At 37.9% G+C, this 18,288-nt stretch overlaps 1 protein-coding gene across 1 annotated transcript in view; it reads left to right on the top strand.

The window, feature by feature from the left end:
* The window catches only part of mtrr (5-methyltetrahydrofolate-homocysteine methyltransferase reductase), a 44,579-nt gene that overhangs the window by 17,623 nt on the left and 8,668 nt on the right, over window positions 1–18,288 (top strand). The window contains exon 13 of the mRNA XM_088321919.1: window positions 12,393–12,485. Within this exon, the coding sequence (XP_088178045.1) occupies window positions 12,393–12,485 (93 nt within the window). The remainder of the gene's footprint in view (window positions 1–12,392; window positions 12,486–18,288) is intronic.

Raw genomic sequence — 18,288 nt, 5'->3', positions numbered from 1 at the left:
TTGCTTAGAACAAAAATAGACTGTTGTGTTTCACACAAAAGTCATCTTATTCTGGCCATTCTGAACGTTTTATCACACGCACAAATGTGATGCGCCATATATTAGGCTATCTCAAAGGAAGGTCAGTTTTATAGCTTCTCTGACCAGCTAAACTGTTTACAGATGTGCTAACATTTTAGCACAGGGGTCGGGAACCTATGGCGCTTTTCATGAATACATACAGCTTGGAGATAAAATGGAACATAAGCAACTTATTATCAGTTTGCGTCACACAAAGCTGATAATCGCTCATGCGAAGCCGAGGTATTTCTACTACATTGTAAGTTCAGTCCGGTGTATATATAGGACAAAAATTTGACTACAGTTTAGAGTCAAGGTGTCCCAGCCAACAAACCCAGTGTCGGCTGTATATCGTTAAATGATCCTTTATATTATATTTATGATTATTGTTGAGACACCTCATGATAAAAAGCCACAAAAAAAAGCTTTAACCCAAAACACGTGTTACCCAGAAGTTCTAGCAAACCTAGAGAAATTTGATTGGGTGAGCGGTAGGAATGGGCATCGCTATACACAGGGACTGCGCACTCTTTGCCCAGAGCCGTCAGTTCTGAAAGTAAATACGTTGGTAAACTCGTTTGCAGTTATTTCCTGACATTTATATGAAAGAACTTTGCTTGCACTTTGTTATGAAACCAATATTTAGGACAAATTTATGAATGCAGACTATTTTCCATTTACCACAATTTACAGTCAAAATGTGCCTCAACACTTTTACATAATTGCGAGGAGGGGACTTTTAACTTGTACAAAAACGATGATAGGGACACAGACTCTGGCATTATTATCATTTCATACATTTTAGCAAATCATTTAACGTCACGCATGCGCCGAAGAATTAACTTTTGTCTAGAGAGGAGTTTTGGCAGTTTTGCTGAATTTTGTCTAAAAAAGTATGGTTTGTCCTTATAGAAAAAAGGAAAAAACAAATATTTTTGCTTTCATGGCTCTTTGGGTCAAAAATATTTCTGACCGCTGTCACTGCACTTGGGTTTTCTAATCATCCTTTTGCCTTTTAATGCATTTAGGAAACAATGTACTACTAGAACACTGGAGTGTCGGTTGCTGGAAATGGGCTTCGATAAGCCTATGTAGATATTGCAATAAACCAGACATTTGCAGCTTAAATAGTCATTAATTATGCTATCAATGTATGGTGCGTATTTCTGATTAGTTTTATGTTCTTTTAAAATAAACATTGTTTTTTTCCATTAAAAAATTGGGAATTTTCTAAGTGACACCAAACTTTTGAACGGTAGTGTACATTCTCGGATACATAAATACAAATATAAATTAAAGAGTCTTGGGAAAATTACCAATGACCTCCGAGTTGTGGAGACAGAGTTCAATTGGCTTTGGGAAAGTTATGCTCCAGTCCTTGGGCTGTACGGGTTTGCCAAAAAGAGTTCCGTGCACCTGTTTGATAACAGATAGGGAGCTTTCAGAGCTGTAGAAACAAAGGTCCTTTGCCCTGGAAAACCCACGCTCCTGACCCTGGAGGCGCTCGCTCTGGAAAACAACTTGAAAACGCAAATGCACAATTATTGAGTAAATATAAATGTATAAACGTATTGTAATATGGTATAAAAGGCGCACTTAGATCATAATTCCCCTTACAAATAACAAATTGGAAATAATACCCCAAAATTCACAAAGACAATTAAATAATAATAACAATGAAAATTATTCCTGCTCATATTTCATGCTGCAGATTTAACTAGGTTAGTGAATAATTTGTAGAACATTATGCTATTCATTAAGTCACAAAATGGTAATTAATTTGAAAAATAAGTGTAATAAATCGACCAATACCTTAAACCAAAAATGTCTAATCCTCTCCCTTCATTTGAATAACGCGTCATTACACATTTTGGCATCTCCATTATTAAATAAACAAAAACTAGAGCAAAAATAATTTGTTCATTCTGTATTATACATTTATTTCCACTTTCACCGTTTGTTTATTTTCACATCTAACTTTTACCAAGCCATCCATCCATCCATCCATCTGCGCTGACAGGTGAAGAAGGCATTTCTAAAACTTCACAAAGTTCTGAGTCATTCCAGCTCATCAAGCATGATAATACAAATTATAAGTCAAGTCAGGAATTATTTAGTTTTGTCTAAAGAAGCCGTTCATGCATACACTATTCTATTACGTCAACAGTTAAGAGTAAAGGCAAGAACATAGCTGGGTATTGATTTTGCTATAAATGTGACAGCCATGGGGCAAAACCGAGCAAGCCGATGCTGACGCTAGGATTTTTTTTTTTACAAGATACTTTTTTTTTACAGATGGTTTCATTTCATTTTAATCATAGAGGCCAGTAATATTTGGACGTGACCCTCAAAACATTCAGAAGGTTTTGAAATAATGGCCAGGTCACAGTGGCTAGATGACATGTCATAAAGAGTTAATGTGACTGTCTGAAGTTTCCCTTAGCCAGGCTGATGGCTGCGCATTGAAGCGAGCTGGCGTCTCCCTAGACTTGTCAGGAAGCGGTGCAAACCTTTTTAGTGTGACTGACACAGTTAAGTCACGGGTGACTTTGCGCAGATGAGGTGGTGGCCCAGTCAGCTTCAATTGTCTGTAACTGACCTGGACAGCCGACCTGCTTTGAGGGATGGGATTCTGATGACATGGTGATGGATGGCCAATTTCACTCCCTTGATCAATAATTATGTGTTAAATGATGATAGGGCTAATGTAGTTAAATTAAATGTGCACGCCAGGTTTGAGTATTCAGATGTTAGTTTTAATAGTTTATAGAGTTATAAGGCCCAAAAATATATTTTAATACATTGTTTCAAATATAAGGCACTCTGGACTATCAGGCACAATGCATCAGAGACGGGGAGATGCATCATTTGGCAGCAATTTGAAAAGGAGTGGGACACAAACGAGATGCAGAAGAACGCAGAGCAGGTGTATGGTCATAGTACAGAATGAAAGACGCTATGATATGAATTGGCCAATTGGCATCAGAGATATTTAAGTCAAGAGGTGCTGGCCAATCCTCGAAGAAGTGAATGAGTGATAACTGAAGCGCAGAGTAGCAAGACGTCTCAGTACTCACAATTCTACTGTGTGCACTCTATGGTCAAAAATCAGAAAATAAATGCATGGTTCAAAGCATTTTTAGGAAAACAATTACATCGGCAGGATTTATTATCAGCCGCGAGTACCCAAATACATAGGCCACTTATTGGCCTGATCCAAACATAGCACTGATACTCTGAAACTGAATTTCCTTTCCTCGTATTTGGAACAAAAACAAAAAATGAGAGAACCCATTGCAAAGCCAAGTGAATCCTAAAGCAGACAATCAAAATATTTAGACATGTTATTCATAAGTGAAAATAGTATGTTTTGCTTTCTGTCACTGCTAGAGCCTAAACTCACATCTGCAAAATTCAGCGTGCATCCTGTGTGATCACACCTTCCCACCTTTTCTTTGGCATCACATCCTGCCGTGTGCACGGGGCGAAGGTTGGTTATGTGAACCCGTCCCGGAGAGCGGCGGCGTTGTACCAAACAGCCATTTGACGCAGACCCCCGAGATAACGATCACTAGTTTGTCAACAGGGGTGCCGTATCTGCCTCTGGGCCTGAAAGGCATCCCGTCTGTGCCGCAATCATGCTGAGACCTTTCCATCTCTTCTCTCAATGCTAATCGATGCTTGTTTGTAAAAATACATCCTCGAATTCAGATTGGTACAGGAAAGAAGCCTCTCCAAAAGGTCTCATACTCAGTAGGTGGTGCCAAATGTGTTTTTTAAACAAACTCCCCAGCTCGGTTGTCTGGCATTGATCTTGGCGCAGAATTCTAAGCAGAATCATGTTTTGTCTGCCTGTTTTTCATGTCTTTAATACGCGCACAGCGGTGACAGCGGCGAAATAAATATAACACTTGGCTGTCAGCAGTCTTATCCTTTGCAACGTTAAATAGAAAATTGATGTGAGAGGCCCAACTTGTCAAGGATGACAACCAGCTGAGGCTTGTGTAGAATAATCCAATATGGGAGACACATTTTTACTGAATCAAATCTGAGCATTCAAAATAAAATACACAATCACAATACCCCATTTTGACACAACACAGTCTCAACACAAATTTTCCATTTTCTGCTTTTTCATCATATATTTGTTGGAAAAATTGCCTTCAGTTGATTTCTGCTACACAAGGCATGAGATAATTGAAAGTCTTGTGGATTTGAAAAACTTAACGATATTTCTGGTGATGAGATTTGCAATCACTTTAATTAATTGACAAGCATTGCAGCGATTTTGTGGATTGTGAATTAACGGATGCATATCAAAAGCACATTAACAAATCAAATGTAGTTTTTTAATCATGATGATCATTATGATTATGGCTATTATTATTGTACATCATAATCGCAGTTGTTAGCGGTTCAGCAAATGCTCTTTTTTCCCAATTGAATATCTTGCAACGCATAGCAGCCCGGCAACACCCACGACTATTTTGTTGGGCAGTTGGCACAGCAATCTACCACTACACTCAGTGCAGTAATTAGATGCCGTCTCGGGACCAGTAGGGGCCATTTTAAGGGATTTATAAATAATTGGCCCGAACTAATCTTGGCCCTTAGTCTGATATTCCCAGTGTAGGACATGGGTATTCGGATTTTTGGTCCAATGGAAAAACGGGAAATTATTTAAATATGTTTTTTTTGTGCCCTATTCAGCACATCCAAATCCACATGTAGTCTCATCTCATTCGCTGCACTGCTTATCCTCAGTAGGGTCGTTGGGGTGCTGGAGCCCATCCCAGCAATCATCGGGCAGTGGGCAGGGGACACCCTGAACTGGTTGCCAGCCAATCGCAGGGCACACAGGGACAGACAGCTCGCTCGCTCATTCACACCTAGGGACAATTTGGACCGACCAATCCACCTGAAATGCATGTCTTTGGAATGTGGGAGGGAAACCATAGTGCCCGGTGGAAACCCACGCAAGCACGGGGAGAACATGCAAACTCCACACAGGAAGTCCGGTAGCTGGATTTGAACCCGAGGAGGTTACCAAGACCTTAGAACTGTGCCGCCGTGCTGCCCTCCACATGTAGTGTTGTCAATTTACTAGAAGATTATAAATTATAAATACTGTATAGTAAAATCTACAAAATAATGCTGAAATGATCAAAATAATCAGCAAATGAGCAAAAACCTCATTTAGCAGGGCAGTGTAAAATGATTTTGTAATACCACTTGTTTGAAATTAGTTAATTTGCTTATTTAGAAGCAAATTAGGGCATGAACTCACAGGGTTCAGTTGTCGTTTTTACAAAATCCTCTGGGCAGTTTAAAAATGAATGTCTATCCACAGACAAATACCTTGGCCCATAGTTTGGAGACCTTTGGTAATGATAGATAGATAGATAGATAGATAGATACTTTATTCATCCCCGAAGGGAAATTCACATTTCCAGCAGCATCCCTGAGCTGAGAACAGTACAATAATAAAGCCAAAAGAATACAATATACAAATACCCAGTGTGACGTGCAAATGCCCACTGTAGCGTGTTATATAGAGTAACTAAATAGTGCTACACAGAATACATATTGCAGTAAGATTCGGTAATATCCAATGTAGAGCATTTCATACAAAAAACAACTTATCTTGTGGCATACAAGCGGCAAAAGACGCAACACATACTTGCATCAACAAATAAAATGGCTAACAATATTAAGAAGCAAAGCATAGGAAGTTTGATACAATAAAAATGTATAGAATGTAAATTGAAAACGATTCTGCGCATTACCTCATAAGTTACCATAGTATACAATGGTGTTAAATACCTTTTTAACTGGGCTAGCCATTGATGGTTATGTATATAAAAGAGCATCTTAACTGTGTTGTGAATTAATGACTAAACAGAAGTCTTCAAAAAACATTTTCTTTAAAATGATGAACCCTGATTAAAATCCAGTGATTCTTTTTATCTAACCCCAACTATTGTAGTTATTGAAAGACTGTGATGTGCGGTGAGGTTGAAGTCTGGTGAGGCACAGTCATGTTTACAAATAAATGAACCCATGTCTTATTAGTCGTCTGATTCACAGAGAAATAAGGCAATTAATAAACTGTAAGATGGGAAAACAACATTTTATTCTTTTACCCTAATTTTTAATTTTTTTACTGTTTTCGAGTAAAAGCATCAATAGATGGTTAAATCTCCATTATGAAAAAGTCCATACAACAAGAAAAATAGTTACTGGATGGCTTCACTTGCTTTTAGATTGCTAATACTGTCACTAATTCTATTGTTTAGGGATGTGTTGTGCCCCAAATCAGAATCCTTAGTCTCACTATTGCCCTCTGCCGTGAGGCAAGAGAATCGCATGCCTCACTCTGCATCTGCTGCCGCTCAGCACAGTAATACGTTACATACTAATTGCTAATATTGTTGCGAAAATTACGCGATTTCAAACATGAAATGCAAAAGATTGTCACGTTAAATGAGAAATAACTTAAAGGCTGCATAAATATTACTATACATTATGTATTTTAGTTTACATTTCCCTGATGACAGGTAAGGCCCAGACTGCATGTACGTAACTGTTAAAATGCAATGAATGAATTTTAGGGCACATTAGGAGAAAGACATTTCTTTTCTACCTAAATGCAAGTTGATCTATAGCTGCCTGGTTGCAAGTAAACTAGTACTCTATCAGTAACCTAATAAAATCTTGTACATGATACTGATGTGTTTACCAAGTATTAACCTTCGGTTCGCCCTCTCCAAATAGCCCTCTTCAGTTGGTGCCGACCAACTGGAGCGATCTAGTTGTTGCACTCCTCTAGGGATCCGGTTGCATTCTGCTAAGAGCGCACAGATGCAATCATGTAATTTGTATTCAGGGAAAGGCGCCGTCGGTGTGGCCTACTCAGAATGGAACCCAAGGTTTTTCATATTTGTATTGATCCCTTCGGGGCAGGCGGTGAGTGCAGACGAGTGCACTAAAATGAGTTTACTTGATGCTGTTTGTGGATCAAAACCGTCTTGCACAGGATGCAAAATGAAGGAAATGGGTGCTTCAGCCAGACAGCTTTGTTTCCAGGTGCTACAAAATAAGACTTCTCGCTTCTCAACTTGGGTTTGTTGAAATCAATATTGCGGTACGAGTTTTACTCTGACGCTCATCTCATGACAGCGAACCTGAGTGAGAGAGATGTCGTTTCAGACTTTGTTTTCGACTTGCATTTTTGATTGACAGCTCCTCTTCGCTTTTCTTGCCTGTCTCCGCTTTTCATTTCATCATGCTGTCTGGGAAGAAATACTTTAACCTGAATTCTCTAAATTGAGAAGAAATCTCGTTTGTTGGCTGTTCCTTATTTTTTTTGTGTCCCTTCGAACAATCCCGTGAGGTTAGAATTTTTCTTTTTTTTTTTTTACCTTATCTGCAGTTCGACACTGAATGCTAACCTGATTCATTGAGTTGGGAATATGTTTGAAACTTGAAGCATCCCATAAGTTGAACCATACAAGTGGTAGCTTTTTTAATATGATGTTCTAAAAATGTATTTGCTAAATCAGACGGACACTCTTCATGTGGTTTTCAATCATTCATATTTCCAAACAGGATTTCTTAGATATATATAATTTTCCTGGGCTATTAAAATGCTTAATTGAGGCCTTAAATTGCACTAAGAACCTTGAAACATGTCATTGAGAGGCATTCAAAAGTAAATAATTTGAGTAATTATAATTTTAGTAAAGGAGTCATTTCAAAGGGACAGTGTGTAATATCTAGTACATTCTAGTGGTACAAAAAAACCTCATCCAGTAAAAAAATATATTTATTTGAATCCTCGACAAAAATACATGAACTATCATACCAATGTTCATTTTTATTTAAAAAAAGGATTATCGGTTTGTATTTCTATTTCAACTTGGAATGTCTTGTATCAGCACCATGTTCTTCCGGAATTTTGATGCCTTGCTCTCCCTTGTATTACTGGCCCTCGATTGTACCAGACAACACATTTCCTTCTCGTGGTCAAATATTACACATTGGGGCTTTAAGCCTAATTATATATGTATATACTGGACTGTCTCAGAAAATTAGAATATTGTGATAAAGTTCTTTATTTTCTGTAATGCAATTAAAAAAACAAAAATGTCATACAATCTGGATTCATTACACATCAACTGAACTATTTCAAGCCTTTTATTATTTGAATATTGCTGAATTTGGCTTACAGCTGAAAAAAACTCAAAAATCCTATCTCAAAATATTAGAATACTTCCTCAGACCAAGTAAAAAAATAATTTTATAACAGCAAAACTAAATCAAACATTTGAAAATGTCCATTGATGCACTCAGTACTTGGTTGGGAATCCTTTTGCACAGATTACTGCATCAATCCGGCGTGGCATGGAGGCAATCAGCCTGTGGCATTGCTGAGGTGTTATTGATGCCCAGGATGCTTCGATAGCGGCCTTCAGCTCATTTGCATTTGTAGGTCTGGTGTCTTTCATCTTCTTCTTAACTATACCCCACAAATTCTCGATGGGGTTTAGGTCAGGGGAATTAGCAGGCCAATCAAGGACAGTGATGCCATGGTCAGTGCACCAGTTACTGGTGGTTTTGGCACTGTGGGCAGGTGCCAGATCATGCTGGAAAATGAAATCCTCATCTCCATAGAGCTTTTCAGCAGATGGAAGCATGTAGTGCTCTAAAATCTCTTGGTACACAGTTGCATTTACTCTGGACTTGATGAAACACAGTGGACCAACACCAGCAGCTGACATGGCTCCCCAAACCATTGCTGACTGTGGGAACTTCACACTGGATTTCAAGCAACTTGGATTTTGCTCCTCTCCAGCCTTTCTCCAGACTCTGGCGCCTTGACTCCCAAATGAAATTCAAAACTTGCTTTTGTCTGAAAAGAGGACTTTGGACCACTCTGCAACTGTCCAGTGCTTCTTCTCTATAGCCCAAGTCAGACGCTTCTTCCGTTGTCTTGAGTTCAGAAGTGGCTTGACCATGGGAATACGGCTATTGTAGCCCATTTCCCGGACACGTCTGTGAACTGTGGCTTTTGATACCTGGACTCCAGCTTCAGCCCACTGTCTTTGAAGCTCCCCCAAATTCTGGAAGCGGCTCTTCGTCACAATTTTGTTAAGGCTGCGGTCATCTCTCTTGGTTGTGCAGCGTTTCCGGCCACATTTTTCCCTTCCAACAGACTTTTTGTGGATATGCTTTGAAACTGCACTCTGTGAACAGCCTGCTCTTTGAGAATTTTCCTTTTATGTCTTACCCTCCTGATGGAGGGTATCAATGATGGTCCTCTGGACAGCAGTCTTCCCCATACTTGTGATTTAGTTTGCTGAACCAAGCTGAGTGTTTTTAAGGCTCAGGAAACCCTCGCAAGGTGTTTCGAGTTAATTAGATGATTCAGGTAAATAGTTGAATAGCCTACTTGTATACTTTTTCATGATATTCTAATATTTTGAGATAGGATTTTTGAGTTTTCTTAAGCTGTAAGCCAAATTCAGCAATATTAAAATAATAAAAGGCTTGAAATAGTTCAGTTGATGTGTAATGAATCCAGAATGTATGACATTTTTGTTTTTTTAATTGCATTACAGAAAATAAAGAACTTTATCACAATATTCTAATTTTCTGAGACAGTCCAGTATATATATATATATATATATATATATATATATATTTGTGTGTGTGTGTATGTGTGTCTGGTCATATAAATGTAATGTTCCTTTTGCCAACGTAATGTACGAATGCCACACAATGGCAAAACATTAACAAAGCCCAAATATATGTGTCCAATGTGGCGTACTCTATTCAGCGAAATAATTCAACCACATATATGTTGTGTCACATTTTAAATCCTTTTACATGGGAATTAATAACAGTATAAAAATGTATATTTACCGTTGGGAACCATTTATTTGCAAGTAATTAATGATTTGTCACACATTAAATTTTGAAACCATTAGATTATTTGATAATTGTGATCAATTTACAGTCTTGGTATAGTATGTTTGTACGATTTATGTGTTTATTTGCAGTGGGGGAATCATTCAATCAGTTCATGTTGCTTTATAAAGTGTCATGATATTCGATTTACATGATACCAGCAGAGATTTTGATTATCAATTACCATTTTTCTTAATTTATTTGCATTGTGTGTGACAGAATTTAAAAGTAATCTTTTTAATATATGGCAAAAGAGGAGCAACATTCTTGTTGGATGACACAAGATGCCCAATGATAAACATCATTTCCCTGAAGAGTTTTTATTGAACTGTCTTGCAATAGATGCTATGGAGTGTTCCCTTAAGTCTTTTATGACATGATTATCCTGTCTAATCTCGTTGTAAACAATGTTAACTACGTTGTTTTCAATGACAAAGACAATTTTTTTCATTTTTTTAAATTGCAAATTTAGTTAAGTGGATAAGGAGTGCAGACAAAAACGCAAATGTTACTGTGTTGAAAATGAGGTCTGGTTTTGAATCTTGTATTCCGACTACATATGGTTTTGGATTAATTGGATTTTTCATGTTTATTTTCTTGTTTTGTTTTGTGGATAAAGGTTTTTTTTTAAATCAAATTCATGGAGGAAAAAATGATTTAAATTAGTGTATCACGTTTAGCCGCAATTTCAGATAACATTTTTTTAGTTGGTCATCATTTAATGCAGTGACAGCATTTGTCTAATTATCATCATTTTGTTGGTTTTGTTTCCTATCCAACACTTTTTTGTGGAACATAAAAAAGCAGTAATTAGAAAAATCTGCTATGCAAGTACTTGGAAATAAATCAAATCACACTTTTTTTGTATCACGCTTTCCATCCATAAAAAATAACTCAAAACGCTTTGTGAAACAACCTGAAAAGCTAAAAAATACACCGCTTGAACAATGGTAATGACAAAATAAGAGCACATGGCTGGGACGGGGATACGTTTATTTATCTTTTCGATATTGGACGCTTGGAAAGGGGATTGCATAGGATGCCAGTTCCTTATTTAAACTACTATTGCTAACTGTTGTTTGTTATTTTAATGTAAAGCAGTTTTTACATCATTGGCACTATCAGCTGATGAAGTTTGTTCTTTGATTTTCTCACCCTTTAAGGTGAATCTTTTTAATTAGTTTGGTTGGTTGGATCACTTAACCACTGAGGTTGCACCGTTTCCTGCGATGTGTCTTGGGCAAGTACAGCCTGGTGGCGCCAATATATGTTTCCACCCTAACATAGAAGATTTAAAACAAAAACAAAACAAGGGTTTTGGTGAGGACAGGTCGTAGTTTCTTATAGGAGGCTTGGGGCTTTTCCTGTTCTTGCAAGTTCAAAATCCATTGATGTCTTCTCTCCTAATATTAGGCACCTGCAACAGAATCTCCTTTGCATGGGATGCCATTTCTTTATTTTGACTATTATTGCTCGCTGTTGTTTGTTATTTGGACTATTATGCACTGTTCACATCGTATTCTAATATTTTTTCTGATCTTTGATATCCACACCTTTTAGGGCTGATTTTCCTTTTGTAACTTAGGAGATTTAATAAAAACAAATGACTACGGGGAGGACATTTTGAACAGGTTGGATTTTATTATCCTTTGTTTGGGTCCTTTCCTGCTGAAGTCCATAATCCATTGATGTTTTCTCACCTTATTTTGAGTGTATACTAAACTGTGAATTTATCACTATGTGAAGAAAAGCACTTAACGGGAGCACATTTATAGTTTTATCATGTCACTTTATTTATCCATTTAAAATGGCTACAAGAAGGACGTTTTGTATGTGTTCTACCCCTGTGGCCGCACTCTTCGGTCACCTCAGTCATTGCAGATAGCAGGAACAGATAAAGCTTTTGAGATTCTGCTGACTGATGGTTTCATCAAAGGTTGAAGGGGTCAATTTTTTTTAATTTTTTAAATCAGGACAAAACTGGCAGCTTTTCAATTGTTGAGGTGCGGGGATTTCGTCGCTCTCTTGCCTTATTATTTTTCCAGCATCACAGCCTCAAGTAGAATTTATGAAAAGTTGCAGTTTTTCGTGCAATCAATCACTGCTGGACACATACAGAGTATATGCTATTTAATATGCTGTCCCTGTTTATAGTGATGGAATGTATCCTTGTTTAGGGGTACACATAACGTCCTTGCAAGCATGGTTTGCGGGCGTGAGACAATCGCTGTCGCTGCAGATGCCGGTTAAGTGTGTCACCCGTCTTCTTTAACCTCAGCTGCGAGAATGGATTCTCCCTCGTCCATCTGCTTCTGTCTCTGTGAATGAAGATTGGCTGATTACTGTCCCTATTTGACTTTCAGAGAGGAGGAGAGGCAGCGGAATCCAAACGTAGCGTTCGGCGAGACCTGGTTGTTTTATGGATGTCGTTACAGAGACAAAGACTACCTTTTCAGGTAAGCCTCATCGTCTATTAATTTATTTTCTATACATGTACTGCAGGGGTCTCACTTGACCTGGGGGCCATTGGAGCTGTAGGGTCTGGGTGAGGTTGGCCCAGGAAAGAAAGTGCTGATAAAGCATTCCACTGCTCTTTAAAAAAATCTATACAAATTAAGATCTGAAAGTAAAAACTTGAAAGATCAATACGAAAATCAATTGGTAATAAATGATTACATGATCAGCATGACCTGCACTTAAAGGGACAGTGTGTATTATTTAGTGCCTCCCAATGGTCAAAAAACTTGATTGTTAGCCATCTTGCTACTATGGTTAACCCCCCCATAAAAACCCTTTCCTTTTTTTCTTCTATTTTATTTATTTATTTTTTTGCTTTTTTTTGCTCTTTTCTCTCTTTTTTTTTCTTTTGACTTTTTTGTGGAGCAGGTTGGTCTGACAGCAAATCGAATCATTAATACTCAGAATAATAGCACAATTTAATGTTCCTTTTCTTGTCGACCTAAAATGTAGTTGCCCACTTCCAAAAGGGTGATATTTTGTATTTTTTATAATAGGTACTTATTTTTTTCTTTCCGTTTTTTTATGAGTGGTCTGCATGTTCTGCATATGTTCGAATTACAAGTTTCCAAAATTTTGTAATTTAAAGGTGGGTTGTGTCATTGAAGGTGTCCTTTAAAAGTTTTGTCAATAATGCACAGTTAAGTTCAAAGAATCCATATGCATTTTCTTCCACTGCGCCTATCTGCTTTTATCTTTTATCAGAGCTGTTCGGGGTGAAACACATCAGGTACGAGAATTGGGGTTTGGGCCGGAATGCTAGAGAGTGATTTCACGGTCTTCCCTGCAGGGTTTTTATTTTTATTTGTCAGTTTAGCTTGAATATGGTTAAAGTGAAAATGCCTGTTTCTAATACAGTCCAAATGCCAACCCAAACCCCCAAAAAGATAAAAACAGAAGAGTTTATTCAAGTGCGTCTAAGAAATGGACATACTTGCATCATGAATCAGCCAACTGAGCCTGTGATCATGACTTTAAGCCAGGAAATGGCGGCAGAGAGTAACAAAGTTCCAAATTCCGTTAAGCTCCTTACCCTGAAAGTCAAACTTAAATCACCTTTAAGTAACAACCAATCACTGTTGAACCTGTACAGTAGGTTATGTGTGAGTGGATGTTAACTTTGTTAATCACAAGGAGTCTCAGCACAGACAGATGATTGAACACCGCAGACACCATCCCCTGATCTAAAACTTACATGAGGGCAAGGAAAAACTCAAAAAACCTTAACATGAGGAAAATGAAGAAACTTTGAGAAGGGACTGCACCCTTCCAGGATGACCCGGCTGCAATGGATGTTGCAATAACAAATAATACACAGATATTTTCAACATGAAACATAGGTAGAATATAAACCTTGTTATGTTTTCCTACTGTTTCATTTCTCTTGTTTTACGTCATCCACCTTGTATCTGCGTTGGCTCAGTATTAGTGGACTACTCTGGTTGTAGGACAGGATTAATAATGTGCATGGATTAGCAGCCCTAATCACAAGAATAAATCACAGCCGATGTGAGTTGATCTTCTTTGTTTTTTTTGTCCTTTTGGTCAGTATCACCAAACAGTTCGCTTTGTGCTTGGCCAGTGTGGACCTCTCTTAAAGTGCTTTCATTGTTTACAAAAAACATTCGTTTTGCTGGTTGATGTGATGCATCCAAGACTTAATTGCTAACTAGTGGACATTGTCAGCAGTTGTATAATCAATAAAAACAAGACAGTTTCTTGGACCAGTGTTTTTCAAACTATTTTGAACCAAGGTGCACATTTTTCATTAAAAAGACCTCGAGGAACACCGGCCGTCGAAAATATGATCACTTTTGATTAATTTTGAATTGCAAAATCGTCTTTGCAGATAAATTTGCTCAGAATGAGCATGGTTTTTATTTGACAAAATTTAAAAATATTTTACTGGTAACCAAATATTTATGCTTATTTTAAATATTATTTATTGACCATTTTAAAATTGTTTCTCAAGTAAATATGAAAGCTGATTTTTTTTTTTTCAACTTTGAAGCAATATTTATTTTTTTGCTGTTTTTATATATTTTCCTCCCTATTTTACTTTTTCAAATTTACAAATATAACCTGCCAACTAAAGTTTAACGGGATTTCCCTCCATTTTTTTTAATTCTCCAATGAAGAGATAGGGGATTTTTTATATTTCTTTTATAATACTAATAAAAAAATGTCATTTTAAAATTATTTTTTCAACTTTTACTTTCTTTTCGAATAAAATGAAATGAGATTACTTTGCTGGTTTTAAAGGGACACTGTGTAGTATTTGACCACTATATGTCGCTGTATTGTGTAGTGTAACCGGAACACAAGGAAGAAACTACGGAGAGTCAAAGTGACCAAACTGCACTATTTTCCTTCTGTTGAACAGTCTTTCAAAGGTTTTTGTATATTTGGGGTACCCTTAGCAGCAAATTGTAGACAATCATGTCCGCTCCGTCTAGTTGTGCCTCAGGTTATGTAAATATATACATATTTGTTAGACTGTGTGTATTTAAAAGATGCACATTTTATGACCGTTCATGCATTTTTGCTCGAATTTCAAATCATTATTATTTCTTTTTAAATCAATGAACTTCTTTTTACCACTGTGAAGCTCTGATTAATACATAATGTCCCTTTTAAGAGTTATTTTTTCTTATTTTACCATATGTTTTTAATTATAGTAGAATATTAATAATATTTTAAGTTATCGTGAACTGTGTAGCGATTAGCACCACAGGATATTCATCTTTTCCTTATTATTGTGTGTTTTAAATAAGTCATCAATTTACTTGAGTGGCACACCTTGATCTCGGCGGAGTAGCACCCCCGGAGAGTATTTTTTGCTTCCCTTCCTCTTTGCTTCCTGTAGATATTGAAGCAGAGGAGAGGAGTTGGCAAGCTCACCTCACCCGACAGCGAGCGAGGGTACACACAACAGCAGGATTGATTAGAAAAATGTGTTTAGGAGAGCGCCTCGACCTTTCTGCTTTTCCTCGTTAAGCAAAATAAATTAGCTGTCTGGCATGGCTTTCCTCGGACCTTTTTTGCTCATCCGTGTTGTTGTTTTTTATTGAACCTGACAGTTTGTTTTGTTCTCTTGCGAATATTTTGGTTGAAGGTCTCTGCTTTGAATGGTTTAAGGGGATGTTGCAAGTCCGTGTGCCATGTCACAAGGCCGTCGCTCTGCATATTCTGATTTAGTCTGATAAGGGCTGGAAAACCTCTTTGGATTTTGCCAGAAGGCTCTTGGAAAAGGAAAGTGATCTCAAGATTTTTAAATGACTCATTCAGTGTAAGCACAGTTTACATTAAATCAGGGGTCTAAAACACACCGTCCCTGAGGATGATAGTTTGTAGCCCCCTCTGAAAAATGTTTTTCAAAAATGCGTCCTTCGAGGTGTTCTTAAAAAGTTACGAGTATTTTTTATAATAACACATTTAATTCCTGACGTTTCTCTTAAATGAAAAGTGTCGGTGCCAGCTAATTTTTGCCATTTTGACTAGTTTCTGAAGGCCTACAGAAAATTGAGTTCCGTAGCTACAGCCATCGGGCATTTCAAAATAAAGCTTCAACCCTCGGATTTAGGTGGCAAAAAGTATGTTTCTAGCCTTGACCTTTGTTTGGGAAACAACTGTTGAACTTTGCTATGTGTCTTGAAACTACTCGTTTCCGAGAGAACGTCTGAGAAAAACATTTTTTTGTGAAAGAATGCCTTTCAAGTAGAAACTTCCAATTTGGTGCTTTTTTTCGTATTTGTGATACCTCCAATTTCTAAACAATGCTTTCCATAAACACAAGGACACTGTGCTTGCAAAATATGATTTTATTAAAAGAACACAGAGCTTAAGCATGAACCATGCATGAACTTTGCAAGAAATTTTTAGCACCCGATGTTTCCAGTGACGTGATCACATGATTCGGGTCGTCATGGCGATTGAGAACGCACACGGAACGTCATTCCTCTTTGCCCCGACAAATTTCGAAGGGACTTGGTCATATTTTTTTAGAAAGAATAACACTTTGAAGCTGTCTGTACTTTTATTTTCACTTTTCTCACCACCCTGCTCGTATTCGGCATACTGGCTGCCTACACACTGGCATACGGTGTCATATGGGTGGATACAGGAAGCAAAACTAGGCAGTAAGTGTGTTGACAAAGATCTGATCAACACCATTCCTGCCATCTACAAAAGTCAATTCCATTGAAGTTGGGAAAAAGTTTAAAATGTCAGTAAAATTAGAATAGAATGACTTGCAAACCTTTTCTAACCCATATTTAAATGAATACACCACAAAGACAAGATTATCCATGTTCAAACTCATAAACTTTATTTCCATAAGCAAATAATGATAAACTTAGAATTTTATAATTGCAACAAGTGCCAAAGTAGTTGGGAAAGGGGCTTCTTCACCATTGTGTTACATCACCTTTCCTTTTAATAACACTCAATAAACGTTTAGGAAGTGAGGAGACTAGTTGTTGAATCGTTGATAGTGGAATCCTTTCCCATTCTTGCTTTATGTACAGCTTCAGCTGTTCAACAGTCCGGGGTCTCCTTTGTCTTATTCTGCGCTTTATAATGCGCCACACATTTTCAATGGGAGACAGGTCAGGACTGCAGGCAGGCCAGTCAAGCACCCGCACCCTCTTACTACGAAGCCACGCTGTCGTGAGACGTGCAGTGTGTGGCTTGGCATTATCCTGCTGGAAGAAGCAAGGGCGCCCATGGTAAAGATTCTGTTTGGATGGCAACATACTTTGTTCCAAAACCTGAATGTACTTTTCTGCATTAATGGTGCCTTCACAGATGTGCAGGTTACCCATTCCTTGGCCACTCATGCACCCCCATACCATCACAGATGCTGGCTTTTGCACTTTGCGTGCATAACAGTCTGGGTGGTTCTGTTCTTCTTTGGACCGGAGGACACGACGTCCACAATTTCCAAACACAATTTGGAAAACTGACTCATCAGACCACAGAACACTTTTCCACTTTGTATCAGTCCATTTTAGATGGGCTCGGGCCCAGAGAACCCTGCGGCGTTTCTGGATGTTGTTGATGAATGGCTTACGCTTTGCAACATAAAGTTTTAACCCACACTTACGGATATAGCGTCGAACTGTATTGACTGACAGTGGTTTTCCAAAGTGTTCCTGAGCCCATGTGGTGATGTCCTTTACACATTGATGTCGGTTCTTAATGCAGTACCGCTTGAGGGCTCGGAGGTCACGGGCATTCAATAATGGTTTACGGCCATGCCGTTTACGCACAGTGATTTCTCCAGATTCCCTGAACCTTTTCACAATATTATGGACTGTAGATGATGATATCCCTAAATTCCTTGCAATTGTACTTTGAGGAATGTTGTTTTTAAACTGTTCAACAATTTGCTCACGCAGTTGTTCACAAAGAGGTGAACCTCGCCCCATCCTTGCATGTGAATGACTTAGCTTGTTCGGGTCTCCCTTTTTTATACCCAGTAACAACTCTCACCTGTTGCTAATTCATCTGTTCACCTGCAAATAGTTGGTTGATTTCCATTCATCCACTTTCTGAGTAGTTATTGACACCTGTCCCAACTATTTTGGCACGTGTTGCTGTCATCAAATTACAGAGTTGATGATTTTCTCCCAAAACAATAAAGTTTATGAGTGAAGACAATAAATATGTTGTCTTTGCTGTGCATTCATTTAAATATGGGTTGAAAAGAATTTGCAATTTACTTGGATCAATTTTTATTTG

This window comes from Urocampus carinirostris, chromosome 18 (genome assembly GCF_059441175.1).
Source record: "Urocampus carinirostris isolate Australia breed hairy pipefish chromosome 18, RoL_Ucar_1.0, whole genome shotgun sequence".
NCBI classification, from domain to species: domain Eukaryota; kingdom Metazoa; phylum Chordata; class Actinopteri; order Syngnathiformes; family Syngnathidae; genus Urocampus; species Urocampus carinirostris.
This window is presented reverse-complemented; position numbering and strand designations above follow the sequence as displayed.